Source organism: Gorilla gorilla, chromosome 14 (genome assembly GCF_029281585.2).
Source record: "Gorilla gorilla gorilla isolate KB3781 chromosome 14, NHGRI_mGorGor1-v2.1_pri, whole genome shotgun sequence".
Taxonomy (NCBI): domain Eukaryota; kingdom Metazoa; phylum Chordata; class Mammalia; order Primates; family Hominidae; genus Gorilla; species Gorilla gorilla.
The window spans coordinates 48,143,344-48,159,684 of record NC_073238.2 but is presented as its reverse complement, the minus strand read 5'-3'; the positions used below and the strand labels follow the sequence as shown (position 1 = coordinate 48,159,684).

Here is a 16,341-nt window from a genome sequence, read left to right as displayed (position 1 = left end):
TCAAGACTACTCCAGGCCTACTCCAACAAAGTTTACAAACAAGCATGAAAAAGAACAAGCTGATAATCAAATACAGTTGACCCTTCAACAATGCAAGAGTTAAGGGCATAGACCCCTATGCACTCAAAAACCCCTGTATAACTTTTGACTCCCCCAAAATGTAATTACCAATAGTCTATTGTTGACTGAAAGCCTTACCAATAACATAAAGTCAACTCATTTTGTATATGTCTTATATACTGTATTATTACATAAGCTACAGAAAATATTGAGTGATATGGAAGAGAAATTACACCTACAGTACTGTACTGATACTTCAAAATGAATACACTGTCTGAAATTGAGGGCAACCACAGCTTTAGACCTCAATCCGTAAAGGTACTTTAAAGCAATTTAACTTTTTCTTATGTCATGAGTTTTCTCTTGACAGCACTTCCAGCAGCACCAGTAACCTCTGTATCAGTCTCATGGTGTTATTCAAGGCTTATGTTATTGCACTTACACGTGGTGAAAGATACTTCAGAATGGCAAGAGATCACTTTTATTGCAATATGCAATTTACTGGAGAGACTAACTGCTCACTCAGAGATATTAGTACCACATGGCATTTTAAATGAATACAACACTTAAGCTCACTGCAATACCAACAGGAGGTGGCTACAGAAGTATTATGGCAGCATAGTATGTACTGTAATTTTATGCAGTTATGATTTAATACTGTACTCCCCAACCTTTTTAGCACCAGGGACCAGTTTTGTGGAAGACAATTTATCCATGGACCCCAGAAGGCTGGAGGAAGGGGTGGAGGGGGATGAAACTGTTCCATCTCAGATCATCAGGCATTAGAATCTCATAGGGAGTACACAATCTAGATCCCTCACATGTACAGTTCACAACAGAGTTCCCACTCCTATGAGAATCTAATGCTGCTGCTGATCTGACAGGTGGTGGAGCTCAGGTGGTAATAGTCTCTGGTGCTCACTGGTCGCTCACCTCCTGCTGTGTGGCCCCAGTTCCTAACAGGCCACAGGGGGCTGAGGACCCCTGAATTTTACATTTGTTTACATTTCTCTTGGCTGTGAATGGCACCATGTATGGTCTGAGTTTGTGAAAGTTTTGATAAATTTTAACTTTTCATAATAGATTTGTATATATTTTATCACAGTAAATGATGAAACAGACTAGTAGCTACACATATTTTAGGCATTTATGATGTACCTTTTTAAAATTTTAAAAGATATTCCTAGGTTATGCATTTTTCCATGAGTATTTTCAAATTAAGTCTCAAAAAAATTTTGTTTATTGAAAAAAAAACTACGTATAAATGGATACACACAGTTCAGACTTCTGTAGTTCAAGGATCAACTGTAATTGTCTGCCAAGACAAAGTCCAACAGTCAAAAAAAAAAACACACAAAAAAAGAATTCAGACACTTGATAATGTAACATGACAATGTAATAATGAAAGAGCCAGAATCCAATCCAAATTAATGCACATACAAAAAGGCAAGAAATCTAACCCACAACCAGGAAAAATATCAGTCAATAGAAACAGATCCAGAAATGACAGATATAATAATAAGCAGACAGACTTCAGAAGAGCTATTATAAATATGTTCAAAAGATTTAAAGAGAAACATAAAAACAATGAGAAACATAAAAAAGCAGCAAATGAAACTGCCAGAGCTGAAAACTTGAAGGAAACTATTCAAACTGTAGGACAGTGAGAAAAAAGCTAGGAAAAAGAGAGACTCTGTGACTTATGCAACACTACCAAATAGCGATGTAATTAGTCTTAGAGGAAGGGGCAGAAAAATATTCAAAATCAGTTTTTCAAAATTTAATAAAATACATAAGCCCATAAATCAAGGACTGCAACAAACCTAAAGTAGTGTAAAGCAAGATAAACACACACACAAATCACACCAAGACGCATCTTACTCAAACTGTTGGAAACTAGTCATAAAGAGAAGTTGGAAATCTTAAAAGCAGCCATAGTAGCAAAATAAAATTAAAAATATGATGACTACATATCTCTCTTCAGAAACAATACAACCCAGAAGACAAAATACAGATGGGGAAGAAAAACTGTCAAACTACGGTATTTCATCTGTATTTTGTATTTTGAAACCATCTGTATTTTGTCCATTGAAAATGCTTTCCAAAAGGAATGCAAAACAAAGACATTTTTAAGCCAAAAAACTCTTAAGATAATTCACCAGCAGACCTGCTTCACAAGAAATGATAAACTTTTTCGGGCTTTAAAATAAATGATGCCAGATTGAAATTTGAGTCTACAAAAGCAATGAAGAAATCAATCAGTGGATGGCTACTTCTACTAATGGAAACAGGAAGATATTGGGTGATTTCTCACTACAGTTAAGTACAGAAGTGAACAAAATTGTCAAAAAACAACCAATTCAGTATACTGAAGCTTGATCAAAGTCACACAACAAATTGAAGAATGTCTATTATTTCAAAACTGATCAGCTGCAGGTAAAAATGGCAGCAACATTATGACCCTCTATGCCTGGTGATACAACCATACACCTGTCACTTGGCCAGTAAAAAATGTAGCTTTATAAGTTTAGGGCTGGATGCAGCCAGAGCAGTGGACTTGATTCAAGGTCGAGGCAAGGAAAACTCATTGCTTTGCTGGATAAAAATGGCAGACTTGGTTCAAAAAGGATGGGGAAAACCCATACAATAGCTTTGCTAGCCCTAAGTTGCAGGCCTAGTTCACGGCCATTGACAGACAAATCAGAAATTAAACTGAGAGATCCTAGAAGTGGAAGAACCACAGAGGGGTTAAGCTAAGCTCACACATATAACTGACGGACGACTAAACTAGAAAATAAAAACCAAGGGGTACTGAGGACTGGTTGCAACCTTGAATGCATCCCTCATTCCACATGTAGTTCAGTTGCCTTGCAGTCTCATGATGTCTAAGTACAAACTCTGTTCACATCACTGGTTGGTCACTAAACTACACAGACAGAAGGATAAAGCCAGGCTAAAATAAAAGCGACTGAGCAGAAACATCAGTGATTGCACAATGCGGTGGAGACAAATTACACAGCTGACATCTAAGCAATCCATGAAATAAAAAAAGAAAAACCATCAGGAGGAAAAAACGTCAGAAAAACAAAGGAGAATCCTAAGTTGCTAAAATATCTTATCTAAAACATCAAGTTTTCAGCCAAAAATTACCAGACAGGGAAAAAAGGGAAAACTGTAACAGTACACAGGAGAAAAAGCAGCCAAAAGAAACTGACTCTGAGTGGAGCCAGATGTTTAACAAATACTTCAAAGCAACTAATACAACTCATAATAATCTGATTCAAGAAACTCAACAAAGCCCAAGTAGGAGAAATACAAAGAAAACTACATGTAGACATATCATACACTACTAAAAGCCAAAGAAAAAAAGAAATACTGAAAACTGCAAAAGGAAATTGGCTCATTATGTAAAAGGAAACAACCTCAAGACTACTGGCTAACTTGTCATCAGAAACAACAGAAACGTGAAGGCAGCAGAATGACATATTCAAAGTGGTGGGGGTTTAAAACACCCAAATCAACCAAGAATCCTATAAATGGTAAACTACATTCCAGAGAAACAAAAACTGAGAAAACTGTTAGCAGACGTACGCTATAAGAAATACTCCTGCCATGCAAACACTAATCAAAAGAAAGCTGGAGTGTCTACATAAATATTTTAAAAAGTAGATTTTCACAGCAAGGAATATTACTAGAAATAAAAAAGGGCATTTCATACACATGATCTTAGCCAAAAGACAGAGAAGCAACTGGGCACTTCATAATGATAAAGGAGTCAATATATCAAGATATTATTCAAGTACCTAAGAACGATCTTCAAAATGCTTAAAGTCCAAAAGAACTGAATTAAACAGATGCATAATTATGGAGGGAGATTTCAATATCTCTCTCAGTAAAAGACTAAAAACTAAGAAAGACAGAGGAGGTGTAAAAATATATTTGGAAAATCCCTAAGGACTTGGAAATTGAACAACACAATTCCAAGTAATCCATTGGGTTAAAAAAAAAAAAAATCACAAGTGAAATCAGAAAAGTTTGAACTAAGTAGAAATGAAAACCTAAAATATCAACATTTGTAGGAGAATGTTAAAAAGCTTAATCAGTACTCAGGGTGAAATTTATAACTTTAAATTATATTAGAAAAGAATAGTCTAAAGTTAATTATCTAAATTTCCAACTACATAACCTAGAAAAATAAGCAGAGGGAAAAAGTAGAAGATAAAAAAGGTAATAAAATATAAATGGACAACAACATAGAAAGTCAATAAAACCAATACTATAGGAACAACAGGAATTCTCTTATATTGCTGGTAGAAGTGTAAAGTAATACAACTTTAGGAAAGTTTAGCAACTTTTTAAAAGTTAATGTTTACAATATTGTATGCCCAGTCATTGCACTCTTACGTAGTTACTCAAGACAAATAAAAACCTGTCCACAAAAAGACTTACACGTAAGTATTCACAGCAACTTTATTCATAATAACCAAACGTGGAAACAAACCAAAGATCCATCAGCAAATGAATAGGCTTTAAAAGTATATACAAAAATATTGAACAATAAACATTAACTAGTGAAACATTCAACAATATGGATGAATCTCAATAATGAGAGAGAATGAAGTATTACACAAGAATGCTTACAATATCTGATTCTATTAAATTCTTGAACTGGCAAAACCCATCTATAATGACAAGATCAGTGATCATCTGGGCCAGGGTAGGGATGAACTGACTGCAAACGGATATGGAGGGAACTTTTTGGGGTGACGGCATCTATACCTTGATTGGGATCATAGTTTCACTGGTCAAAAATCAAACTGTGCCCTTAAAATGGGTATATTTTATTTTATAAATTATATTTCATAGTAAAGGAATTGTTCGGAGTCTGTCACACAAATTTGTCAAGTAAACCCTTTGGTCCATGAACCGAAATATTTAATTAAAAAGGGCAGAGCTAATGACAAAACACAAAACCTGTTCAAAGAGTAATTACTACAGTAACATACCTTTCTCCAGAACTTCATTCTGAATTTTCTTCAAGAGTCTCCAGTACTTAAATTAGTGAAAACATGCTTATTTCTTAGTGCCGACCTAATACTAATCTGAACCACTGAAATAAAAGTTGGAAATCTGCAGCCTCAACAGAAATGGTATCTGCAATTTTGTCCATACCAAGAATTATGTTTCAAAATGAAATCTTACATTTCCTACAAAAATACAATTATTCATTGGGAGAAACTAGAATTAAATATAATGATGTGTCAAACAATCATGTTACCTGTGGCAGAAAATGGTCATCTGGATAAATGAAAACAATCTTTGCTTTCTAATGTGTAAATCTCCTTTAGCAGGTGAGAGATTAGACGGAAGAGAAAGGAGGATCAACAATGAATACTTGAATAACAAATGCTTAAAGTAAATTAAAATCATTTTCTTAGACTCTAAAGTCTCTAAGTTATGTACAAAACTGCATATTTCAATAGTATAGGAGCAATTATTTAACTCAGAGGATGATTAATAGTTCACAGAGAAGTTATTACCAAAAAAACACAAATACGACGTGATTAAGTTCAGTTAATTTACCCACAGCTCTTTTAATATAAGCTGTATGTAAATACTGATACTGAGAAATCTTTGCAAGAATAACTGACAGAAGTCAGAACATCATGCCTTCCAATCCATCCTCCATGAACTTCTTATAAAGTGCCATGAATTTGGCCACAAACGCTTCCAAGTGATAAATGGCTTTGCTACCCAGCTGTAGACGATGCTCATAGTAAGCTGCCATTTGGGCCACCTCCCCTTTCAGTTGTCCATCACAATTATGTAACAGTTCTGAGAGAAGGCCCTAAACAAAAATAATCAGTAATTTAAAAATCATTAATAAAAACAGCTAAGCATGCCTTATTTCTCCCATTCACAAAAAGACTAAAGTTAAACATACTCTCTTTATATATGTGAGATCTTTAATTTTTTATGTGAATCAACGACCTTCATCCAAAAGCAAAAACTTTGGGTACTTTTTCCATGACATAAAAATGTGGTGGGTATCAACCACATTCTAAATTCCAAATATTTAACTGCACAAAGTGCAAGGATATAAGTGTAAGGATGCTTTCTGCAGCACTATTTATAATAACAATAATAATTTGTAGACAACCTAAAGTTCCACCAATGGAGGTCATATTTGGAAAAGCTATGATACAGTCACACAACAGAAAACCATTCATCCATTAACAGAACAAAGTAAATCTATACATATGGTCATGATACAACACCCATACCAAAGTGTAGAAAACTGATAAGTTTTTTGAAACCACATATATACACGTACTTGTTTCTACGTGAATAGAAAAGAGGTCTGTTAAAAGTGGTTACCTTTGTGAAAACGGAAGGGTGGACCTTCACTTTTTTCTTTGTAGCTCCACCCTCCATTATCATCCCTGCACCTTGGTATTTCCTTTACAGCACTTATAACACTCTGAAATTCTCTTACTTCTTTATTTGTTCTCCTTTTCACACCACTAAAATATAACTTCACTTTAAGCAGGCCCTCCCTTCTTTTCTTCAGCATTCCTCTAATAGTGCCTGGCACACCACAGAGGTTCAGTAAATATGTGCAATTAATGAGCTGGAGAGAAAGAGATGATATCTTGATACTGCAAAAAGCCCTATGATCACACACCCAGCGTCCAAATTTTATAGCTGTAAAAAGTTCAAGATCTGAAATTGGGTTACCTTCATTATTATCTCAGGAGGAATACAATGAGTTAGAAGCTCATACAGCCTTCCACGAACTTCAAGGAGCCTACATAAAACAAAATAATTGGTATTTTGTGAAGAAAATAAGGGGTAATTTTTCCAAATTCCCACTGTATGGTTTTACTTTATGAATTAACAAACAATCCAATACAGAATTAACAACTTTATGAACTTTATGAATTAACAAACAATCCAGTAAGAAATAATAACTGTTTCTTAAATAGTTTATCATACTTAGGATAAACATATGGAGGCTTCTCCTAACTTCAGTTCATTTTTGAAACAGAACATTTTCAGAACTCTTTTAAAATGAGACGTCTATATTCAGGGTTCCTAATTATATCAAAACACCATGAAAATACCAGATAGAAATTGAGACTTCATGAATAGCGCGGGTTGAGCTTATTCACACCATGGAATTTAACAAACTTTAGTGACATGTCAAGTAATATGTTTTTCTTTTCTCCAGACAGATACCTGAAACATCCAGGAAATGGTCATGAAAAGATTAAAAAGTCAATTACGTAGGTGACACAAGATAATATACGCATGAAATATAATATAATGCCACTACTTAGACTGCACAGTAAAAAAGCAATGTGGCAGGGATACAGAGCTGTCCCTGTCATAAAAGGCGCGGCACAAAGGTTTACAGGTAAGCATGCAACCAGGCTAAGTGAATAGGAACATTCAAACCTCTGAGTCCTTCATTCTAGGCCCTTCTCATATTCTAGGGAGAGAAAGGGGAAGAGGAGGGAAATGTACATATGACGTTTTAAAACAGAAAAAAAAAGAGAGAGAGAGAAAGTTCCAAATACACATTCTCAAAGGGAAAAACTTCTGAATTTTTACAGTACAGATATATATATATAGAGAGATATACAGTACAGCTGTTCCATACTTCAGATAAATCCAGGTAGTGATTTATAAGAATTCTTAAAAAGCAGAAGTCAATCCTAAGACGTCAGGAATATGAAGCCCTGGCACATTAAATCTTATAAAAAGTAGGGGGAAAAAAAAAAGAACTAGCATTTCTGGGGCATCTGCTATGTGTAAGAATTGAAACAAATAATTTAACTCAGTACTTACACTAGCTCATTTATTTCAGATGAAAAAACTAAGGCCCAGATGGTTTAAGTAACTGACAGAACTGACCACAGCAAAGCATGATTTAACACAGATCTATCTTTCTTACTCCAAAGTCCACACCCTTTCCAATGTCTGTGAAAGTATTTAACACCTTAATTCTGTACTAGGTTCACTGCAATACACTATTAATTCCCCACAACAATGATGCTCTTTTACTGAAACAAACCTGAAGTTCAGACAGGTCAGGCTTCCATCAAGACTCGTGTATTTGAGCCAGCATTTGAATTCAGGCCTACTCAACAGCCTGTGATTTCTCTGACATCCCAAGAATAAAACTTGATTATTAAAGCATGAATAATAAAAATAATTTCATATGGTATGAAATTATTTTAATATATGTATATAGCTTACTTCTGAAAAGTTGATTCAGGATGTAGTTACCTATACAATTGAAGTAACTATACTGTGTGTAGTGCATACATGTTAACATGCATCTTGTGTTAGTCTTGAGTTAACTTCTAATATAACTGTTTTACAAAATTAACATATTCTACATTTACCACGTCTGTGTCATTATTTCCTAATAGCTTACAAGTGATTAAGAGTACAAACTCTTCTGTCAGAGAAACATGGGTATCCTAGAACTGTCTCTATTATAATAATGGAATGTACCTAAACAAGGTACTTAATCTCCATAAATGTCAGGGTTTTTTTTTTTTTAATCTAAAAAGTTAATATTTTTCTCATAGGTGTGTTATATCAATTAAATAACATGGTGTAAGAGCTGACATAATCATTCATGAAATATTAGCTGCTATTCAAATTAGAAAATTATGACTGTTCCAAGACAGATCAAATGAAAAATCGAGACCACAAATATTCCAGCAAGACAAAGGAGTCAGAAATCAGAAGTAATCATTTGGAATTGTGTAGCCCAGTGATCAGAAAGATACCAGACTTCCAGGATTTCTGGCCAGCCCCAAGCCTTGCTGGAATTGAGCAAAATTTCTTTTTATGTAGCACAATGTAATCAATTCCTACAATTGTTGGTTTAAACAGGAAACAGGAGCACCGCTTCCTGCACAAGTTCATTTATAAGCCGTCAAAATGTGTTAGGAAAACCAGAAGAAGTTTGTAACAGCAGCTAGAAGAATTAAGCAAAGGAATAATCTAGTAGTTTTAAAAAAGCATGTGATAATTATCAAACATTACAACATCAAGTACCTAAATCCCCTAAAAGTAGGTAAGTTATATTACCATCAATTTTTCTTCTTTAATATCAGAACAAAAACAAGAAAGTCATCTTCAGTGTAGAAATATTTTATAAAAGTAAAAGGCACCTAAGACATGCTTTATTTGAATTTTATCTCTTTAAAGGGTGAGGTCTTTTGTAAAACGTGATAATCAACGTTTTACAAAATAAAATGAACATATTTTTCCTAAAGATGAAGTTTCTTTTCTAATGAGACTACTTATAACATTTGGTACTTCTTGGAGAAAACTATCGATTTCTTCAACTAAAATAATTGAATTCTGAGAATTCAAAGCAAACCTTAAATGAAATACTAAGTACCCACTATGTATGATTCACTATCCACCTCCACCAATCTATATGGTAACCAGGGAATACATGTTACAATACCTTTGAAGAATTTCTTTAAAAATTAGAATTCATCAGATGTATCATCAAAAGGAGAAACATGGCATATTCCTCTATTATTTTCATTAGACCAAGGAAGAGTAAGCTCTATTGGCTGCAGTCTATTCAGTCTATAGACTGAACTCAGTTTATTCTGAACCCTAAAATGATCAACTACCCTCTGTAAGGTCCAAAGATCATTTCTCAGTTCAGAAAGCCAACAAGGATATGAGACTGTGCTTTAGCCAAGTCTGAGGAACCTTCTTCATACTCTCCAAAGTTAGTGGGCCTTAACATTGTCATTTTTTATTTGGAGGAAAGCAAACTGTGTTTCTCAATCAAAGCTGCCATAAGTCAAACAACTAGCAGCTGAGGTATTTTCAGAATGGTCAACCTACGAATAATAGACCTACAGAAGTAATGGAAACAATTTTGCAGCAAATGTGTCAAAAAATACTTCCTGAGTAAAAATGGTATATACACAATGCTATCCTTAGTAGAACGCATGGTCATCTATAAGCACAGGGTTTTTTAGTTTTCAAACCATTAATAACTCTTTTGCTCTTCACAACAAATGCAAAAGTACCCTTGGTGAGGCAATAATAATATCTTCAATATACAAATGAAGATAAAACTCTAAAATGAAGTTACCTGATCAAGAACACTTAGCTAGGAGTTCAGGACAAGAACTAGAAGTCTGACTTATAGTCTGGTGTCTTTCCAGCACATGATGCATCATCAGTTACAAAGTTTTACATTGTCCTTTACTAGAAAGCTACGCACATTATCTCTAGCTTTGTGTTGTATGTTAATATTAAGTAATCTGAGATCCTAAAAGGAAAATTAAAATTAATATAAATCCCACTTTTACATGATCACATGTAAGCCATGATATTACGGCTTAATAAAAGCCATAATATCACACACCAACTATTCTGAACCACTAAATTTCTGAAGTTAAATGCTACATTTTCCTTAAAAGGTTAATACATAGATTCAGGATTTAATTATAATTCAAAATGACATTAGCATAAAATAGTTAATATGTGTCCTATGATATCCTGATAACGAAACCTTTACTGTCATCATTTTATACTGGTACCTTTGTGGAGTTTGCTGACTGACAATAGCATTTGCAGTCTCCCTCAGATACACCTCCCAATCTGTCTCAGGGATTTCTTGATCTGCAGTAAAAGGATATCTACATGACAAAAAGAGAACACAAGAAGTTAAACAGAAGTGTGCTTATGTCCTAAAACTGGAGTCCCCAACCACTGGTCCGTGCGGTTAGGAACCGGGCTGCACAGGAGTGAGCAGCGGATAGGCCAGCATTATGGCCTGAGTTCCGCCTCCTGTTGGACCAGTGATGTTATTAGCTTCTGATAGGAGCGTGAACCGTATTGTGAACTGCTTATGCAAGGGATCTACGCTCCAAATGAAAATCTAATGCTTAATAATCTGAGGTGGAACAATTTCATCCTGAAACCATCCCCCACCCCTGCCCAGTCCATGGAAAAATTGTCTTCCACAAAACTGGTCCCTGGTGCCAAAAAGGTTGGGGGCCAAAGTCCTAGAATGTAACTACCCCTTCCACTCACTGTTGCACTCTGCAGGCTTCACACATAAGCAGGGCTTTTCTGAGATTTCTACAAGACTTCTCTGCAAGTCTATGAGCCAGTTGTGAAGGAAGATTCAGACCTTCCTTCTTGCACACAGTAGATAACACGTGGCAAATCTACAAATAAAATTAACAAAAATGGGCAATCCATTAAAAAGCAGATTAAGATTCATTTCTGTTGATACCTTCCTAGACCCTTATAACTGTATTACTCTCAAAATTCTTATAAGTGAAACTTACACTAAAAGTAACTTACCACTCTGCATCTAACACAATGTTGCATATTATACCTACTTTGCATGAAATCTCCCAAAATCTATTAAAAGCTGGAAAGATATTTAATGTGAGGAATCATAATTTTTGCTGATGGCTGTTAAGAATGATGGAGAAAAAATATATCTATGTATATATATTCATATTAATGTTATTTCATACTAACTTTAATTCCCTTCCTAGGGACTAGGTATTCCCACATCATCTCTTTGCAAAATCTATTTCCTCAATATTCCAGCCTCCTCTTATAGCCAACTAAATCAGCTTGAGAAAGAAGACAGTAAATAACTAGCCCTTACCTAGTTTAGTAGAATTTGTAATACCTACTTGTTCAAAGTAAAGATGGTTTAAAGGGAAAAACACTTTCTATATATTGGCATCTGGTATTTACAACTATACGCTTTGGTTTGTTCATATATTAACGCTTTGCATCCAGGTCTGTAGATGTTCTTGAATTACTGATACGATTCCCTTCTTTTACAACAAGCATACAGTATTCAGAGAATCTGAACTGATTTATTTTTCAGAAAAGTGTAACTTGACCTACATCTTCAATGCTGGGAGCAGGCACACGAACCGCCAAGCACCTACTACGAATAGGCGGGATCACTTTAGATGTAGAATTGCAGCACAAGATCAATCTGCAGGTAGACATATATTTTTCCATGGTTCTTCGCAAGGCATGCTGAGCATCTTTGGTGAGTTTGTCAACTTCTGTCAATAATACCACTGAGTCAAAGAGAAACAAAACAAACTTTAACTTGAGTTCACTCAAACTTTAACTTGTCTCTTTCTTCCTTCTCATTATCCAGGGTGAAATCCTAAATAACAAGCCTGATATACTACTCTTCCCATTGGCAAAGATAAATTAAAGTTATAAGTATGGTAAAATTACTTTATTTTTTATTTTAAAATGCTACAATCATACTCCAGTTTCTCTTCAGATCATATAAATATTTCGCCTTTTACTAAAAACTTCTATAGAGAGGAACAGCTCTGAGTTTTTAATATTGTGAGACCTTGCATCGGCAGGGCTAGTAAAAAAAAAAGATATAATCAAACAAGACCAAGAAACACTAGGCTAAATGAAGTTAAAAGGTCACTTTGTAGTAGAAATCATTGCAACCTTTATTATTTATATGCGCTAAAATTTACCAAGACAAGGAAGTACTGTGCTGCATTTCCCCAAAATAACTTTACTCAGCAGCACATTTCTGTGGTACACCTTAATCTAAAATATTAAATTCCAAGGAATAGACTTTGGAAGACAGTGGTGCAAGAGATGTAGGCAACAAGGCATAAAGATATCTGGCCACCATAAAGTAAGATTCCATCTAGCCACAATCACAGATCAGCCTTAACATAGTTCAGGAATAATGTATACACAGAAACTGAATCCAGTATTGTATTTTTCATTATATTAACAAATTATTTCTAGAAGATGAACTGGCAGCATGTAGCATTTAGATCTGCCCCATAAAAATAAACAGAACAACTAAAGATTCCAAAACAAAGAACCCATGAACATTATACAGAAACCATGCAACAAGCTTTACCCAAGAACCCCAAACATGAGCAAGTGAGAATAAGCAACTAAAACTGGAAAGGCCCACGTAGTATCAGCAACGGTGTGGGAGGAAGATTTTGACAGACTTTATGACAGGAAAAGCTCAAAATCACCCACGGGAACATACTAGAAACCATGGTGGGGCCAATTTGAAAGCAGCAGTTGGCCGGGCACAGTGGCTCACGCCTGTAATCTGCCTGTAATCCCAACATTTTGGGAGGCTGAGGAAGGCAGATCCCTTGAGCCCAAGAATTCAACACTAGCCTGGGCAACATAGCAAAACCCCATGTCTACAAAAATACAAAACATTGCCGGGCATGGTGGTGTGTGCCTGTAGTCCCAGGAGACTGAAGTGGGAGATTACTTGAGCCCAGGAGGTCAAGGCTGCAGTAAGCTCTGATGGCACCGCTGCACTCCAGCCTGTTGCCACACAGTGAGACACTGTCTCAAAGAAAACAGCAGTCTTACCGAGGGGAGAGATTCGACAGAGCCCAATTTATGGGTGAGAGCAAGGGAACCCTGATGCAGTAAGGTTTGACAGAACAGCAGACTCTGAGAATACCAAAATGAAGCTCCCTTCTAAGACAGTGTTCCAGGTGGCTGTGGCTGGTGCAGTGGCTTGTGCCTGTAATCCCAGCACTGTGGGTAGCCGAGCTAGGAAGATGGCTTGAGGACAGGAGTTCGAGACTAAGACAATGCTCCACAATGAGAAGAAATCCCAGACCAAACTGAGAACAGGTAAAAGAGAGACAAAGGAAAGAATCCCAATAAAGGTGACAGAAAATAAGATAGGGAATAGAGCTCAGAACACAAGGTCATTTATTTATTTTTTTATTTTATTTTTTTAGAGACAGGGTCTCACTCTGTCACCCAGGCGGGAGTGCAGTAGCTTGATCGTGGCTCACTGCAATCCCAAACTCCTGGGTTCAAGCAATCTTCCCACCTCAGCTTCCAAGTAGCTAAGACTACAGGCATGAGCCTAATTTTTTTTTTTCTTCCTTTGGCAAGATCGGGTCTTGTTGGTCTCAAACTCCTGGCCTCAAGTAAAGTGTCATATATTTTTTATCACTTTGTAAAAATAATACAAGAGGTAGCTGTAGAGCCCCAGACCTAAAAAAAACTCTCTGGCCTTCCTCTCCTTCCCTAAGTACAGGAAAAATCACTTTACTTTTAACAAAATGACCAACACAAAAGGATCAAATTTAAACAGTTATGCAAGAAAGACGAGCAGAGGAGCAGAATAACATCTTTATGGATATGAAAGAGTCAAATTATTTCCTAAACTGTTACTTAATTCATAGTTATTGTTCTTTTTAAGTAACAGTAAGCTTCATGTAAGAATAGGTTAATTCAACTGTAATTGGGTGGTAAAATATTGTTTGCATTTTTAATGACCCTACAACATTTCACTTTTAAAGGTTTGTAATTGTAATCAAGTATTATTAATTTTGATTAAAATTTTAAATTTCAACTAAATTTCTTATAATAACCGATGTTCAACATTTCTCTTATAATATTAATAACAGATTGAGGATAATGGCACAATATTTCCTATATTTACATACACATATCATTATTTTGTATAGTGATGTTTGAAACAGTGACTAAGCAGTACTTGGTAGGCAGAAAACAGCAAATTCAACATGACAAGTGATGTTTACTCTAGAAATGCAGAACAGTTTTGTTTTGCCTTTTTTTGGAGATATGGTCTCGCTCTGTCACCCCGGCTGGAGTACAGTAGTGCAATCACAGCTCACTGCAACCTTGAATTCCCGGGCTCAAGCAATCCTCCTGCTTCAGCCTCCCAAAGCACTGGGATTGCTAGCATAAGCCACTGTGCCTAGCAAAAGTTTTAATATTAGAAAATCCAGTAATATAACCTATGATGTTAATGAACTAAAGAAAAATCATAAAAGCACATTCATGGATGAAAAAGAAGCATCAGACAATATTTAACACACATTTGTGTTAAAGACACTCAATAAAATAGGAACTCGAGAATATTTTCTTACCATGATCAAATACATATACCTCAGACCAAAATCCAGCAATTAATTATGGGGAAACACTAAGGCTTTCCTTCCAGAGTCATGACATGGACATCTGCTATCTCTATTACTATTAACCACACTATTGGAGGGTTGGCCAACATAGTTAGAGAAGAAAAAGTATTTGGAGCCATTAAATTGGAAAAAGGAAAAACAATTTACAGATTACATGAATATACATCTTAAAAAACTCAAACTATCAAAATACAATTACAAACAGTAAGAGAATTTAATAACATAGCAAGATATAAAAGAAGGATATGTTAGTAACTCACATATATAAAACATTCAGAAAATATAAGACTCCATATATAGTAGCAAAAAATAAATTCATAAATGTAAATTTATTTTGAAATATGGAGACTGAGGAAAGAAATCAGCTGAGAATATGTACAGCGAATTCACAAAACAATAAAAATGAGCAATAAAGGAAAAATTTATCACACTCACTAAAGAAGAACAAAACACTATCTTCTCCACTCAAACTGACAAAGATTAAAACAAATTATCCTCAGTGTTGGTAAATGTCACGGAGAAATGAGCACTCCCAAACACTGCTATTGGTAGTATAAATCTATACCCTCTTTCAGATAGAGAATTTGGTAAAATATATCAAAAGCATTAAATGATGGCATATTTATTATCACAAAATCTCACCAGTAAGAATGTGTCCATATATATAGAAAAAATGCTTGGAAGGTAAAGTCTAAACTGTTATTAGTAGCTGTCTCTGGATGGTGGGAATATAGCTGATATTATTTTCTTTTTTATCTAAATATCTGATAATGAACATATGACTCGGTCATAAGAACAGTTATTTTAAAATCATGTAATTTCTGATTTTAAATCACATATTTTTATTCATCTTGTTCTAAAATATCAAATGGATGGCACAAATAATCCTCTTTCACATAAAATTCAATTCCATTAGACTGTAAACTCCCATGAGCCCAGAGATCAGGCTTCTCTCCTGTTCACTTTCATAACTCAAAAAAAAGAGAGAGCACTAATGCTTGGCAGCTTCATAAAAAGAAGTCTTTTGATCACCTACCTTTAAAATCCCTTTGAGAGTTTGTTTCAAGTTGTTGTGATTGTGCCACTGTTTTCAACATCTCCTGAATGACTACTCGGTCACTATTTCCAGCATCACTACACAAAACAAAAATAATGGTATATAATATGCCCTTAATATTGTTATTATAAGAAAAATGTTGAAGTTCTTAAGTGGTCAAAATTTTAATCAAAATTAATATCACTTAACTATAATTATAAGCCCTTCAAAAGT

The 16,341-nt window shown here is 35.1% G+C and overlaps 1 protein-coding gene, 1 long non-coding RNA gene and 1 other non-coding gene across 5 annotated transcripts in view; 2 read left to right on the top strand and 1 right to left on the bottom strand.

Moving 5' to 3' along the window:
- The window catches only part of LOC129526507 (uncharacterized), a 31,438-nt gene extending 22,331 nt beyond the window's left edge, over positions 1-9,107 (top strand). For both annotated transcript variants that reach the window (XR_008671168.2, XR_008671167.2), the window contains exons 3-4: positions 7,292-7,477; positions 8,971-9,107. This is a non-coding gene — a long non-coding RNA (uncharacterized lncRNA). The remainder of the gene's footprint in view (positions 1-7,291; positions 7,478-8,970) is intronic.
- The window catches only part of RFC3 (replication factor C subunit 3), a 34,049-nt gene that overhangs the window by 9,104 nt on the left and 8,604 nt on the right, over positions 1-16,341 (bottom strand). The window contains exons 4-9 of one of the 2 annotated variants that reach the window (XM_004054362.4): positions 16,108-16,205; positions 11,989-12,170; positions 11,149-11,285; positions 10,653-10,751; positions 6,799-6,868; positions 4,506-5,908 (exon numbers count right to left, since the gene is read on the bottom strand). In XM_004054362.4, coding sequence (XP_004054410.1) covers positions 5,717-5,908; positions 6,799-6,868; positions 10,653-10,751; positions 11,149-11,285; positions 11,989-12,170; positions 16,108-16,205 — 778 coding nt within the window. In that variant the 3' untranslated portion in view covers positions 4,506-5,716. Of the gene's footprint in view, positions 1-4,505; positions 5,909-6,798; positions 6,869-10,652; positions 10,752-11,148; positions 11,286-11,988; positions 12,171-16,107; positions 16,206-16,341 lie in introns of those variants that run through there. The other variant, XM_019039922.4, reaches the window with a different exon arrangement.
- On the top strand, positions 12,366-12,476 carry LOC115930504 (U5 spliceosomal RNA). The gene has a single exon (XR_004067135.2). It is a non-coding gene; the product is annotated as a U5 spliceosomal RNA (small nuclear RNA).